This window comes from Mya arenaria, chromosome 8 (assembly GCF_026914265.1).
Source record: "Mya arenaria isolate MELC-2E11 chromosome 8, ASM2691426v1".
Taxonomy (NCBI): Eukaryota; Metazoa; Mollusca; class Bivalvia; order Myida; family Myidae; genus Mya; species Mya arenaria.
The window spans coordinates 11,927,175-11,942,477 of record NC_069129.1 but is presented as its reverse complement, the minus strand read 5'-3'; the positions used below and the strand labels follow the sequence as shown (position 1 = coordinate 11,942,477).

General features: G+C 33.4%; 1 protein-coding gene across 2 annotated transcripts; it reads right to left on the bottom strand.

Annotated features, from left to right (window-relative positions):
- Nucleotides 1-2,838: 2,838 nt before the first annotated feature.
- LOC128243930 (protein PIF-like) lies at nt 2,839-6,827 on the bottom strand. Of its 2 annotated transcripts, none has more exons than XM_052961941.1 (2): nt 6,690-6,827; nt 2,839-4,456 (listed from the first exon to the last, which is right to left on the bottom strand). In XM_052961941.1, exon 2 carries the CDS (start codon nt 4,453-4,455, stop codon nt 3,082-3,084), a length of 1,374 nt encoding a protein of 457 aa, XP_052817901.1. In that variant the 5' UTR covers nt 4,456; nt 6,690-6,827; the 3' UTR covers nt 2,839-3,081. The 2 variants fall into 2 exon arrangements, with proteins under 2 accessions (XP_052817901.1, XP_052817903.1); XM_052961943.1 differs by lacking the exon at nt 6,690-6,827 and adding an exon at nt 5,730-5,751 and having other exon boundaries at nt 2,839-4,470.
- Between the last annotated feature and the right edge of the window lie 8,476 nt (nt 6,828-15,303).

Here is a 15,303-nt window from a genome sequence, read left to right as displayed (position 1 = left end):
AATTACTGAAACAAACATTTCACACTCAATATTTTAAAGACGTTTGATCCTATTGTCCTGAAACATTGCAATCAACGTCAGTAACGGTCAGTTAAAGGCCCATATACACTAAGGGGTCTTGAATTTTATTTTAATCGGTAGCTGTGACCTTCTGCATTAAGTTAGAAAAACTGCTTGTGTTGGTACTGCTCAAAAGTATTTGAAGAAGCTATGTGTTACACCTGAAATTTTGTTAACATGTTAACATGTGTCAAAACAGTGTATTATTCTGATGTAAAACATGTTTTCCTGACTTTGTTTTGAAGATGAAAAACAATCAATGTTTGTGTTGACACCGAAGAAAAAATGAATATGTTGATAACTGATATTTATTATATTACATTGTTTTGATTTCAGTTATAGTATACGCCCTTAAATATAGTTGTGTTCCGCAAATGGCATGTTGGCAAAAGAATCTAACTGTTCAGCCGCCATTGTTGCACAGTTTTTACTGTTTTATACAGGTTGCGCTGATGGTATGCTAAGCCCTACCACCATGGGGGCTTTTCAGTCTACACAGCTGATATTCCTGCTTGTGTTGCGTTTGTTGAATGCTTCTTCAAAGAATTCACAAAGAACACCCTAAAAAACGGTTAAATAACAAGAAACTTCATATTTAACGTGATTCACATGGACTCAACACATATTCTTTCTCTAACACGGGACTGGGTTATGTCACTCAAATGAGACCACAAAGCAATTAAATGTGTAAAATGATCTAAGAAGTCGTGCTTATTTAGACAGAACAGTTTTTCAGTGAAAAGTTATATACTGCGATAAAATTGTGAGTGCACTTAACTATGTAAATGCCTCACAGTATTTTAAGTAAAACTGAGTCTGACAATAAACTCGACCGAGCTGTTTTGTATAAAGGAACTGACGCTTTACATCGTGCTAGAAGTGAGCCTGCTGTTAAGCATGAAGAAACTGATTCTTAACGACGTGCTAGGAGTGAATCTGCTTTTACGCAGACTTAAGCTGACTATACCAGTCCTGCCATAAGTGAACTTGATGCTAAGCATGAAGGGACTGATTCTAAACGTCGTGCTAAAAGTGAACCTGGTGTTACGCAGTATCAAACTAACGATAAATGTCCTGCAAGAAGTGACCCTGTTTTTAAGCATAAAGAGACTGGTTCTAAACACAAATTACTTTAATCTAAAGATCTTGCTTAAAGTGACCCTTAAAGTATAGAAATTAAATGTATGTGTCGTGCTAGAAGGGACCCTGCTTGATAGAGGAAGGAAGCCGAAATCAAACGTTCTGTCAGGAAACACTGCCAAGATAGAGCCAGGGGGGTTGCCAGCATGCGCAATGAGAAAAGCCATAGAAGGTCCGTGAAAGGGTAAATAGAAGTAATACGATCCAGAAAGCACATTAAATATAGCTTCAAAATAACCAAGAAGCAAGGTACCTGCTGCTACATCAGTTCAGTATGTTTTCACATAGTTCTTTACTGCTATCAATAAATGCCATGGGTATGAGTGAAAATGCTGCTTTCTTTTGATTTTCTTCAATCTGTAACGTAAGTTACATTGTTCAACATTGATTACAATCTTAAACATGAATGTATCAATTGAACACTCAGAAAAAATGCATTTTTAGGAATGAATATGTCAATCATGCCTCAGTTACTTAAAAACTCACCTCTATGCCAGACAAACTGGAAACCCTTCTCGTCCAAACCAGCAGAAATTAAATAAAACTATCTTGAAGAACAACTTTTATAGTAATAGTGTAACTAAAGATCAGTTGCTTCAAAACACTGAACATGTCTAAAACAATTGCAGTAAAAAGGTAAACTAAGTATCGCTTTTGTCAAAGCCACAAAAATACTGCTACAGAAGCCAATTGTAAGAAAAGCTGTACTAAAAGGTATCGATAAGAACAGCTTTGATGGCAAACATATCCTTGAACCATTTGACATAGAAAGATAAGTGTGTGCAAAGGTATGTGTGCAGAAACGGAGCTTTTAATCAACAAACAATCGAGCGCATCTATGCTACATTCCACCTTACTCCTTAGAACATTAAAGGTTTGAAGTGTGTTGTCAAACTATCAGTCTCGGTATTTAAACTTTGATGTTATCAAACCAGGACCCCTTTTTTATTTAATACGATGTTTTGTAAGTCAAGAGGAGGGGGCGATGACCACGCCATAGAAATACAAGGCCTCGCAACTTTCAGGCACCAAATTATCATCTGGATCACCTTGATTCCTCATCAAAAAACTTCCTATGCCGCCTGTAGAAATATATCTGCTCATTCTCAACAAACCCATGTACTATGTGTGTACTGTTAATTAAAAACAAATTGGAAAAACTTTGAAAAATATAATATCCAAAGTGTCTCTTAACTAGACATGTTCTAGTTTATGTTGTGAGTGAAGACGTCCACTGCGATTACTGTACAACAACCGGTTCAACTCTTCCAGACATACAACATACAGCTATTTGTGTCGGAACAAACACGAAAAGGAAGACAAGAATTTGCCTAGACTTTACAATCATTGACTTTGGATGTTTAAAATGGAGATAAAATCCCGTTTACGCCACCACAAGACCATTTGCATCGCACTTCACAATGTATAATACGTCAAGGGCAGGGATATGTAAATCATTAGGTTCGAAAATGCTGTGTGCTCCCAATCAGCGACACAATTCGTTCGCGGAATTCTGATTATTCAAAAACACGTCTTCCCAATAAAGCAAACAAATTATATCAAATGTTTATTATAAATGAATGAATATAAGTGACACCACCGATACGAAGTTACCACAAACAGGAGAACATGTTGAACCATCTTTGTATGAAGTTTTATTAATCTGAATGAAAACGTCAATATTTCTATATATTGGTAAACAATATTTTATTCAAGTAAGAAGTCATCTACGTCTGTGAAATGCAGTAACAGTTACCTATTAACATTTCAAAAGATTGCGTTAAAAATCGATTAATGAGCACTACCCGATAAGTGTCTCGGTATTTAAATGTATAAGTCTTAGACGACAAAGTCACCATAACGAACAGTGTAAGGAAAACATTAAACGTCTTGGCACATGTAAATAGTAAACTCATTGATTGACCCTTTAAACGAAGGCATTTCACCACGATAACCAATGCTTAAAGGGCATGCTTTTTTGTTGAAGTTTCCTTCGGTAGAAATAGTTTGGGAACTATCTCCATTCCTTAGCGTGAATTCCCCACCGTGAAACAGGTACATAACCTCGTTGATGGAACTTTGCTGGCCAGGTTGGGGAGGACGTTGTTGAATTGATGCCTCATTTGCCGTACCTAAGTCCGGTAATGTGCTGATACCGCCAGTTATTTGCCGCCGATTCTCATACATGTAAACACTTGGTGCTTCGTTGCAACCACCATTCGAGAATATTGTCATAGAACGATTATCAGGAATCGACTTATGATCAGAACTGTACACCACTTTTATAACCATACTGTTTGTAATACCCAAGCTTGGAAATCGCGGAATTGTTAGGCCGCTTTCATGCCCATCAAAAAAGGCCTTACCATCTCGAACAATTACATTGTGGTTGATTATTTGATACGCGTTGCCGGACTGATCTTTGTCGTCAAGCGTAAATGGTAGGTAGATAATCGGAGAACAAATCGTTGGTTGTGTGGTATTGTTTACACTTCGAGTGAGTTCAGGTATTACATATTGATCCCAAATGGGCAGGCAGTTACACACAGCTTGTATAAATATTGTTCCCGATGGACAGCGCCGTTTCAGTGTCCGTCTCCCGCGATGAAGCGTCTGCATGTACATCCCAGGTTCCTCTGGTATGACAGTTTTGTCACAGACAATTTTAGCAGCTGATGATTTTCCTTGACCCGTATTTCCACTTTTTACCTGGCTTGCAGAGGCATCTTGACCAGGTTGAGTAAAGGCAATCCCCAGGAAAGTTCCAAATGGTTCCTTTCGCTGGGAATACGGAAAGGTGTCAAAGCAAGGATCTTTACAAGTGATATCTACCGTATTGTTTACACATACGAGACTTTCATGAAAATACTGTCCAAGAGGGCAACACCTTGGTATGGACCAACTTCCCTTGCACTCATAGTAACCCCTGCAATTTCCTTGTCCTTTCCTTCGCTTCTCGCCGGGCTGTTTATAACATAAATCATGTATGCATACGGTGCCTTTTGCTGAGATACATGTTAGAAAATTCGGGTTCCAGTATGTCCCATAACTACAGTCCCTTACAATGCCAATAAACTGACCATCTCTGTTGCGATGGCACTGGATATATTTACTGCAATCTGTCGGATGTTCCCTGTACCCGGCATTCATGGTCATAGTCTTGACGTCACATTCAGTGGTGTACGTTGGGCCGGAAACCACTATTGTCATCCAAAGTGCACACAGTATGGGCACAGCCGATAATGACGTCTTCATCCTTTAAAGAATAAACTGGATTTATTAGGTGAAAGTTTGTTTTTCATACTTGTATTTAATAACTGTTAACTTTTTTGTTCATTAATATTGTACTGCATATAAGTTAAAGTATACATATTCAAATTAGAAAATGCAGAAAGTGAATTTTCTTATGTCATACATATTTCTTTAAAATCTAGAGAGTTTTTATAAGAACAGAAGATTAATGTTCGAATCTTACTCTGTAATCATGCGTAAATTATCCACGTTTAATCAAATAAACCATGGACCAATATTATTATAGGTGTCCTTTTTTTCCTCAGTGGACAATAAATTATAATCATGGAAATGATTACAGCAATAATTTGCCAATAAGCACTTAAACATAGCTAAACTTGTATTAATTGATAAAGATTTGAGATGAAGGATTTCTTTTACCATATAACCAAATGGACATGGCCTATGTTGACAAAAATATATTATGCAGTGTTTTCACATGATTCGATGTTGACAAAATATATATTATACAGTGTTTTCACATGATTCGATGTTGACAAATAAATATTATACAGTGTTTTCACATGATTCGATGTTGACAAAAATATATATTATACAGTGTTTTCACATGATTCGATGTTGACAAAAATATATATTATACAGTGTTTTCACATGATTCGATGTTGACAAAAATATATATTATACAGTGTTTTCACATGATTCGATGTTGACAAAAATATATATTATACAGTGTTTTCACATGATTCGATGTTGACAAAAATATATATTATACAGTGTTTTCACATGATTCGATGTTGACAAAAATATATATTATACAGTGTTTTCACATGATTCGATGTTGACAAAATATATATTATACAGTGTTTTCACATGATTCGATGAATATTTACATTACATGATCAAACAATAAACCAAATATAAAAGACATATACAGCATCTACATAAGTTAAGTAAATAAAAAAAAATCATATTAAAATTATTATTATTTTTATGTAGACTATAAGTGAATAAATGAATAGTTTGAACTATGAAGTCTGAAGTTTCGCTGGATTACCTTGTTAAAATTTGCAAAATAGAACAATTAAATCAATTGAATAAAATCGAACGTTTCAATATAAAACATGTACTCCGCATAGAGATTGTATTAGTAAGGCTATAACAAATAGTTGTCATGTTGACAGAAAGTACCGCACCGAATAAATCCATCTCTAAAACGTATTATTGTTTTTATCCTAAACTTTTTAAACATATCACCTGCTGCTCAGAAAATATCATACAGGAAAACGATTTTGATTCGATGCATTTACGTAAACAAATCAGGATTTAAATATTATGCAATCTATCTTAATTGACTGAAACCCTTTAATCAATCAAATCTGATGCTGTCAGGTAGATTTGCATGATGAAACCTCACGTTCATGCTGCATTCATGTCATAGTTTAGATTTAAAGGAAATAAAAATGATTTATGTGTCTTAAATATAATGTTTATTAAAAATACAGTCGAACCGCGTTCGCTCGAGCTCCGAGGGACAGGTCAAAATACGAGCCTCGGAAAATTCAAGCCAAACGGGAATGTTTACCTTCAGTATAAAGAAATCGGTCCTTTCATCTAGTTCGAGTCAACGAGGAATTCGAGCCAAGCGAGTTTCGACTGTATGTATTAAGAAGTGTTATATCTATGCAAATTGATCATACTTTTTTCTTCTGTCCATTGATCTACCTCTTTTAGAAACTCCGAAATTGAAAATAAATTATGTAATTTATGACAACCCGCTCTTTTTTCAGAAACAAAATTAAAAACGCATCGTTTAAAAGACAACTGCTTCGGATGGACTGTATCATGAGCAACGGTATAAGAAAACAGTCAATACCATGTATTTCTAATAAAATTCCTGAGCTAAGTGTCTGTTTATAAGAAACGTTAACTTTCATACTGAGCAAAAACTTGTTTTAATAAGATTTCCACATTTAGAGCTACACTCAAAATTTATTTTTTGATTTCATTATAAGAATTGTCTAAAGCCTGTGTTGCCCATTAAACAAAATCTGAATATTCTTGAATTGTATTTTCCCATCTGTTCGATATTGATATTTTTACCAACGTTTTGGTCACCTTAAGTTAAGGATCGATTATCATATTCAAATGAAATGACATTCACTGTAAATTATCTCACTGCAGAATAGACCTAGGAAATATATTCAATAGATATTATTTAATAAAAAATGTTAACTTACTTGGAATGTTTACTACTGGTCCCGTTTAGTTCAATAGACGGTTGTCCGTAATTCTAACGCAGTTTCAACGTTAAATACAACTTATAACTGTAACTTAATTGATATCTACTTTTTAATATATGATTTAACTACATCATTCCTCGCACGGCTCGTGTCAAATTTATATCTGTTCAATATTCATTATTATAATTGCTGGTTCTAAATTTAAAATAACTTTCATTTAAGGTATACGTTGAACGATAAGGTGATGATTTAAAAATGTTTAAAAAAATGTTTTGGTTTTCATTTAAAGAGTTCTACGAGTTGAACTTGTTAAGTATTTATAAGAAAAATACATAAACAAGTACAGAAGTCGAAAGTTTAAACATAAACTTTAGCCTTAAAATTGAAAATTATGTCATTTCACGCTTAAATTTCGGCTGAAAAAATCGAATTCGATTTCAAATTACAGATACTTTTCTGTACTAATATTTCAGTCAATTATTTCAAATATTTTAATCATTCAAAAGTATATGTTTATATGGTTCCAAAAATGATATGGGATATCAGGAATCAAAATTTAACATATAAGCGCCATTTGCACGATACAATGACAAGCTTGTGTGTACATCTGACACCTTAAACATAAACGTTGATTTAAACATCCTTTGATATGGTTGTCACACATAATTAACATAAACCATCATACTTCATATTAAATCTCAGTTTTTTCTCCATTTGCATATGCTTATTTAACGATTGTAAGCTTTATTCAAAAAGCTTATTAACCATTATCATAAAAATAATAAATTTTGTTTTGAATCTATTTCGCAGCTGTAAAACAATTTGTGAAATACTTGAAAAAAAAATCAGATAAAATATTATTTTGTAATAGTTCTTTTTTTAAAAGATATTGCCTTTGCAAGCACAATTAACATTCAAAGCATGAATAAAGCATTTTTCGTTTGAGTGAAATAATTCGTTGAGGCGCGTTGTGCCCATGATGGTGAGTATTGTATTGCCTTTATTTTCGTCATGTATGTACGATTGTACAATGAAGATTTCAACAACACAATGGAACATGGAGCAGGGACATTCACAATATTTACGCTAAGGGTCCAAACGGCACTGAACGTGAGAAACAAAGTAGAAATACCACAAACAAACCACACATCATCAAAAAAGCATTATAGTTCAATGTATAAAATGATTTTGTAATATTTCGAACAAACCAAGTTCGTTTAATATGAGCTTCAAAATACCCTGTGTCACTTTAATTGCATGGTACATATCAGTGATGAATAGTTTTGGAACAACGGCAGTATGATACTGTTTACTTGCACAAGGGTCACATTGTCGGATATCCCCCCCTCCCCTGTAAACACTACCGTTCTATACTTCGTTGTGCTTGGCTTAGAAAATCTCGAAATTATGTATTATTTAACTAAAAGCGGCAGTTTTATTGGTTCGCAAGATACCAATACGGAAACATGCACAAATACACGTATTGGCGAAAGCTAAAAATGAATTCGATCAGCAGTACCAGTATAAATGTTAAAACAGTCACTAAGACAACTCACAGTACAGGGTAACTGAAATGTATTCAATTGTAACATGCGATTTCATTGGCAGAAGAGTTGTCGCCCATGAATGATGCATATTCAAATACACGAGATTCTCTGTCAGTCAATTTCCCACAGTATCAATGAAAATACCATGGTTGCCGGCGATGAAGGATGAATGCCTTTCAGAGAGTAAACGATACACAAACAACGTCAGAAGACAACCCGCACGCAAAATTCAGAAATAATAAAAGTTCCCTATAAAAGAAATTCTTGTGTTTTACTTTGGGGAAAAAACTAATTTACGGGCGCCCTTGACCCATCTAATAAACCTAAAAGGTTTCATCGTCTGAGCACTAGGCACAAGCACTCATAGTTACTGATGTATTAACTTCTCCAAGTGCTCAACGATCATATTCAGACATTTTGATTTTCATGTACATAAAGACGTTATCGATAAACAAGCGTTAAGTGTACTTTTTAACCAAAGCGAGGACATCAGCAATTCTCCTGCAGCTGATTGTGATACATAACGTTTTGATGAGTTGTCTAACGGTTATCTAATGCTAGTTTGTGATTCAAATTATTCGAGTTAAAAATACTTATTTATAGAATACATATTGACCTTAGGCTATCAATAAACACTTTGTCGAAACTACAGATTTAACCAACTTTATACAATTGACTGTTGTTCTTAAAAGGCAGTTATCAAGACTTTAAATGTAAAAACTGGAAGGCCCTTTTGTGTTCAGAGGCCGAAATTCAATATCTATCAGAGATTTTCCTTAAGATTCATCCTATCTTAATTTTAAATCTTAAATCGGTCCTATATTGAAATATAACCTTAAATTGTTATCGAAGTCTTTTCTAAGACCACTCTCAGATTCGTCAAGCATGCGGGTCTAAATATAGATATAATGCAGTTGCCCAGTGCTAAAATGGTATAAAAAATGCGCGGCAATTTTGCAGACGATGTAAACTAATATGGCCGCAAAAGACAAAAAAAGACAAATCCCAACTTCACCAACAAGGAATGCCTCTTAATTTGCAAAATAATGGGAGAAGACAGTAGACATGGAATGTCAGGACACACCTTATACAATAATGGCTTTACTTCAAGCAAGAACATCTTGCTATTTTCGAAGTTTTGATAACTAATATTACCATTGAATTGTAAAAAAAACTCGTTTGGAATGTTTCACTTCAATCATTTAGTAAAACAAAATTTCCTATTTGTGATGTGGACAGCCCTCTTACTCACTTGTGCCCCCAACCCCCGTCCTCCATCACCCCCAGTTATGCCGGATTCCTGGTTCAGCCACTGATAACCGCTAGATTTGTGGACATATATTATACTGTGCTAGATCTAGCATAAGTTTAAATCTAAGTAATAGTTGTTTTTACCTAAGAATAAATGCGTGTGTTTCAGTAGATTTTTTCTTTAATTTTTAATGATAATAAGTATGAAAATATTGTGTCCAAGTCATGAACATGAAAATAAATTTATGTTAATTGTAATTTAATGCCGGCAAATGCAAGCAGATGCATTTGTTCCTTTGGATTTTTGAATATCGATATGTATCCTTTGAATGATTTGTGAAATTGGAAATATTATTTAAAAAGAAGGACTGAAGCTACTTATTTATTGAAAAACAAGTACATTTAAAGTGACATTCTTATTCATAATCAATTCATACATATGTATAACAAACATACATTCCGAGTGATAAACCTTTAACTACTTACTAAATAACGCATTTATGGAAAATATTAAATACTGATAACAAGATTGTAACCGAGTATTTAAAAGCTGAAAACGCATAAATATTAAATGATTGGTAAATGCGAAAAGATTTACTGTGTTTTAAGCAAGAAATACCGTGTTTTATGCACATTTTCTTCAAATTAAACTCTGTATCTTTCATAAAAAAACTCATTTTCGACTTTATTCATCCTGTTTTGAATATATTTAAACAATTCTATCAATTGTGATCTATCTTAATTGGGAGTACGAGTGCATCTTTAAGGAAATACTCAAAGATTAAAAAAATAATGGCAGGGTGTGGATAAAAGCTTCAACATTCAGTCACCATGACTTCCCCGCACTGTAGACTTGCTCATCAAAACGTGGGACAACTTGACTGAAATCCACCGCCCAAAGTACATGGACTTCAAAAGACAGATTCAGCTAACAGGTTCATTAATATTCTCTTCAATATGCATGTTCGATGCATTTCTGAAATTAAATATACAGAAAATCAAGTAGGGCTGCATAATCCTTTTAAATAAAGTAATAAGTTATAATGTTTTGCCACTGTCCTTACCTCAATTTATAGTTATAAACTGTTTTTTTTTTCTTTTTAAGACATAATTTCAAAAGTGAATGTAGAAAATCTCACATACTTGGAATGTTTGTAAGAGTTTTGTTAATGCATTTGTTATTCCAAAAAGAAATGATCGAACTAGAAATAATGATCAAACGTTCTTGCAGCATGGACTTCTTTGTCTTCAGTAAATCGCCAAAATACAGCGTCTGTAAGAATTGACAAATGCTGTAATTGATTTCATCGGGACTGATGGTTGTGGTATGGACATTCTTGGACACGCTTAATTCCTACAGCAATTGCTAGTAATCTTAAAAAAGGAATATTATTTATGAACATAATCATCATGTGACAATAGTTGCAAAAGCATACTTAATGTTCAAATAAACTTATTTTTCAAAAGTTTGACGATACAACAAGATTGGCAGATTTGGGCTCCGGCCTGCCATCACCACCGTTTCCACCATCGTTGCTGTCTGCTATTGCTGCCATGAGAATTACTTTCTGCTTGCAAATGTTGTGAAGAACACAATCAGCAATTACTAGCATTTTAATAATATGTGACATTACTCCTGAAGTTTATATTGTATAACTGTTCGCTGAAACTCAACACAAATATGTCCAAATGTATTGAATTCCGTATTGAATTAACATTCATAAAATAACTCGTTTTTTCGAAATAATTGTTGTACATGTGTAAGGTATAAAGTAAAGGTGTTACTATTTATGTTTAACGTACTTGTATTGTATATTCTTTAACATATCAATATTGTGATTTCTTTTTTATTTTAGTAAATGTCAAATAGATTCTGTTTCACTTAATTGTTCATCTTATATTATAATTCACCTCGACACTTTAACTGCTGGGGGATTATTTCCCTATCAATAATTTCAAATCTACTTCTCAACTGACCTATCCCTCTCTAAACCAGAGCTCCGGTGACTGTGGCTCCTGTAAGAAATATTACTTTGAGTGTATAAAACAAAAGGTGAGCTGCTAGTGTTATGTTTATGAAGAAACATTTTTCCATGTTAAATATGTTCACTTGTCAAATGTTTCATTGACACAATTGTTTAGACTTCTTTTCTAAGCTTTCGAAGAAATTGATGGCGGCAACACTTTGTCGAAACTACAGATTTAACCAACTTTATACAATTGACTGTTGTTCTTAAAAGGCAGTTATCAAGACTTTAAATGTAAAAACTGGAAGGCCCTTTTGTGTTCAGAGGCCGAAATTCAATATCTATCAGAGATTTTCCTTAAGATTCATCCTATCTTAATTTTAAATCTTAAATCGGTCCTATATTGAAATATAACCTTAAATTGTTATCGAAGTCTTTTCTAAGACCACTCTCAGATTCGTCAAGCATGCGGGTCTAAATATAGATATAATGCAGTTGCCCAGTGCTAAAATGGTATAAAAAATGCGCGGCAATTTTGCAGACGATGTAAACTAATATGGCCGCAAAAGACAAAAAAAGACAAATCCCAACTTCACCAACAAGGAATGCCTCTTAATTTGCAAAATAATGGGAGAAGACAGTAGACATGGAATGTCAGGACACACCTTATACAATAATGGCTTTACTTCAAGCAAGAACATCTTGCTATTTTCGAAGTTTTGATAACTAATATTACCATTGAATTGTAAAAAAAACTCGTTTGGAATGTTTCACTTCAATCATTTAGTAAAACAAAATTTCCTATTTGTGATGTGGACAGCCCTCTTACTCACTTGTGCCCCCAACCCCCGTCCTCCATCACCCCCAGTTATGCCGGATTCCTGGTTCAGCCACTGATAACCGCTAGATTTGTGGACATATATTATACTGTGCTAGATCTAGCATAAGTTTAAATCTAAGTAATAGTTGTTTTTACCTAAGAATAAATGCGTGTGTTTCAGTAGATTTTTTCTTTAATTTTTAATGATAATAAGTATGAAAATATTGTGTCCAAGTCATGAACATGAAAATAAATTTATGTTAATTGTAATTTAATGCCGGCAAATGCAAGCAGATGCATTTGTTCCTTTGGATTTTTGAATATCGATATGTATCCTTTGAATGATTTGTGAAATTGGAAATATTATTTAAAAAGAAGGACTGAAGCTACTTATTTATTGAAAAACAAGTACATTTAAAGTGACATTCTTATTCATAATCAATTCATACATATGTATAACAAACATACATTCCGAGTGATAAACCTTTAACTACTTACTAAATAACGCATTTATGGAAAATATTAAATACTGATAACAAGATTGTAACCGAGTATTTAAAAGCTGAAAACGCATAAATATTAAATGATTGGTAAATGCGAAAAGATTTACTGTGTTTTAAGCAAGAAATACCGTGTTTTATGCACATTTTCTTCAAATTAAACTCTGTATCTTTCATAAAAAAACTCATTTTCGACTTTATTCATCCTGTTTTGAATATATTTAAACAATTCTATCAATTGTGATCTATCTTAATTGGGAGTACGAGTGCATCTTTAAGGAAATACTCAAAGATTAAAAAAATAATGGCAGGGTGTGGATAAAAGCTTCAACATTCAGTCACCATGACTTCCCCGCACTGTAGACTTGCTCATCAAAACGTGGGACAACTTGACTGAAATCCACCGCCCAAAGTACATGGACTTCAAAAGACAGATTCAGCTAACAGGTTCATTAATATTCTCTTCAATATGCATGTTCGATGCATTTCTGAAATTAAATATACAGAAAATCAAGTAGGGCTGCATAATCCTTTTAAATAAAGTAATAAGTTATAATGTTTTGCCACTGTCCTTACCTCAATTTATAGTTATAAACTGTTTTTTTTTTCTTTTTAAGACATAATTTCAAAAGTGAATGTAGAAAATCTCACATACTTGGAATGTTTGTAAGAGTTTTGTTAATGCATTTGTTATTCCAAAAAGAAATGATCGAACTAGAAATAATGATCAAACGTTCTTGCAGCATGGACTTCTTTGTCTTCAGTAAATCGCCAAAATACAGCGTCTGTAAGAATTGACAAATGCTGTAATTGATTTCATCGGGACTGATGGTTGTGGTATGGACATTCTTGGACACGCTTAATTCCTACAGCAATTGCTAGTAATCTTAAAAAAGGAATATTATTTATGAACATAATCATCATGTGACAATAGTTGCAAAAGCATACTTAATGTTCAAATAAACTTATTTTTCAAAAGTTTGACGATACAACAAGATTGGCAGATTTGGGCTCCGGCCTGCCATCACCACCGTTTCCACCATCGTTGCTGTCTGCTATTGCTGCCATGAGAATTACTTTCTGCTTGCAAATGTTGTGAAGAACACAATCAGCAATTACTAGCATTTTAATAATATGTGACATTACTCCTGAAGTTTATATTGTATAACTGTTCGCTGAAACTCAACACAAATATGTCCAAATGTATTGAATTCCGTATTGAATTAACATTCATAAAATAACTCGTTTTTTCGAAATAATTGTTGTACATGTGTAAGGTATAAAGTAAAGGTGTTACTATTTATGTTTAACGTACTTGTATTGTATATTCTTTAACATATCAATATTGTGATTTCTTTTTTATTTTAGTAAATGTCAAATAGATTCTGTTTCACTTAATTGTTCATCTTATATTATAATTCACCTCGACACTTTAACTGCTGGGGGATTATTTCCCTATCAATAATTTCAAATCTACTTCTCAACTGACCTATCCCTCTCTAAACCAGAGCTCCGGTGACTGTGGCTCCTGTAAGAAATATTACTTTGAGTGTATAAAACAAAAGGTGAGCTGCTAGTGTTATGTTTATGAAGAAACATTTTTCCATGTTAAATATGTTCACTTGTCAAATGTTTCATTGACACAATTGTTTAGACTTCTTTTCTAAGCTTTCGAAGAAATTGATGGCGGCAACATATGAGAAGACTTGGATAATTGTTAATAATACTAATCGCACATAAAACAAGACCCGCTTGAAATTCGCCCTCTTCAAACGCGAAACATAAGCCAGTACAGGTATTTGAATAATATATGTATACGAGTATATGATATCTCAGTTATCTCGATTTATCTTCATCAATTTTACTTTAAATTTCATTTTTTATTATATTTCTAGTCAATCTTACAGCATCTCTCGAACAGCTAGCTCAGTCATTGGAAGGACCACAGGCCATAAATTATAACTTTGTTAACTATAGACTGTTTAGGTGAAAACAGCATTTCCAATCCTGAGTAAATATGATAGTAAATCAAGAATGCCGGTTATTCCAAACTGTATAAAGTATCTCGACGCATGTAAGTTGCATGTTCATGGTGAAACGCTCTTGATAATTGATGTTATCATGTTTAGTAATCCATCAACAATATTTAGTAGTGGCATTTAGATTTCGTGAGACCTTCCCATAATTTTGCTTTAATAGGTAACATTAAATTATAAAAATGAAAGACACGCATTAGCACCATCTAAGTCGAGCTTTTCTACATACTTGTACCTGTTATGCATATTGCATGTAGTTATCTTTTGTTTATCAAATGTAAAATAACAATATTTACAAGGATAGTAATGATCAAAATAACTCGATAACATATTCATACTGATATATGTTGTAATGATTTATTACGTAGGGAAAATAGTTTTTTGCCTTTATCAAATTAAATAACTAATTTTTAAGTTCGTGCAGGACATGCGCATTTGTATATTGAAGTTAGGTAATGACACATGATAACTTCGGGGAGACAACTAAAAT

Excerpts from the sequence above, each read along its gene's own strand:
- LOC128243930 (XM_052961941.1), bottom strand. The coding sequence starts at position 4,455 with ATGAAGACGTCATTATCGGCTGTGCCCATACTGTGTGCACTTTGGATG.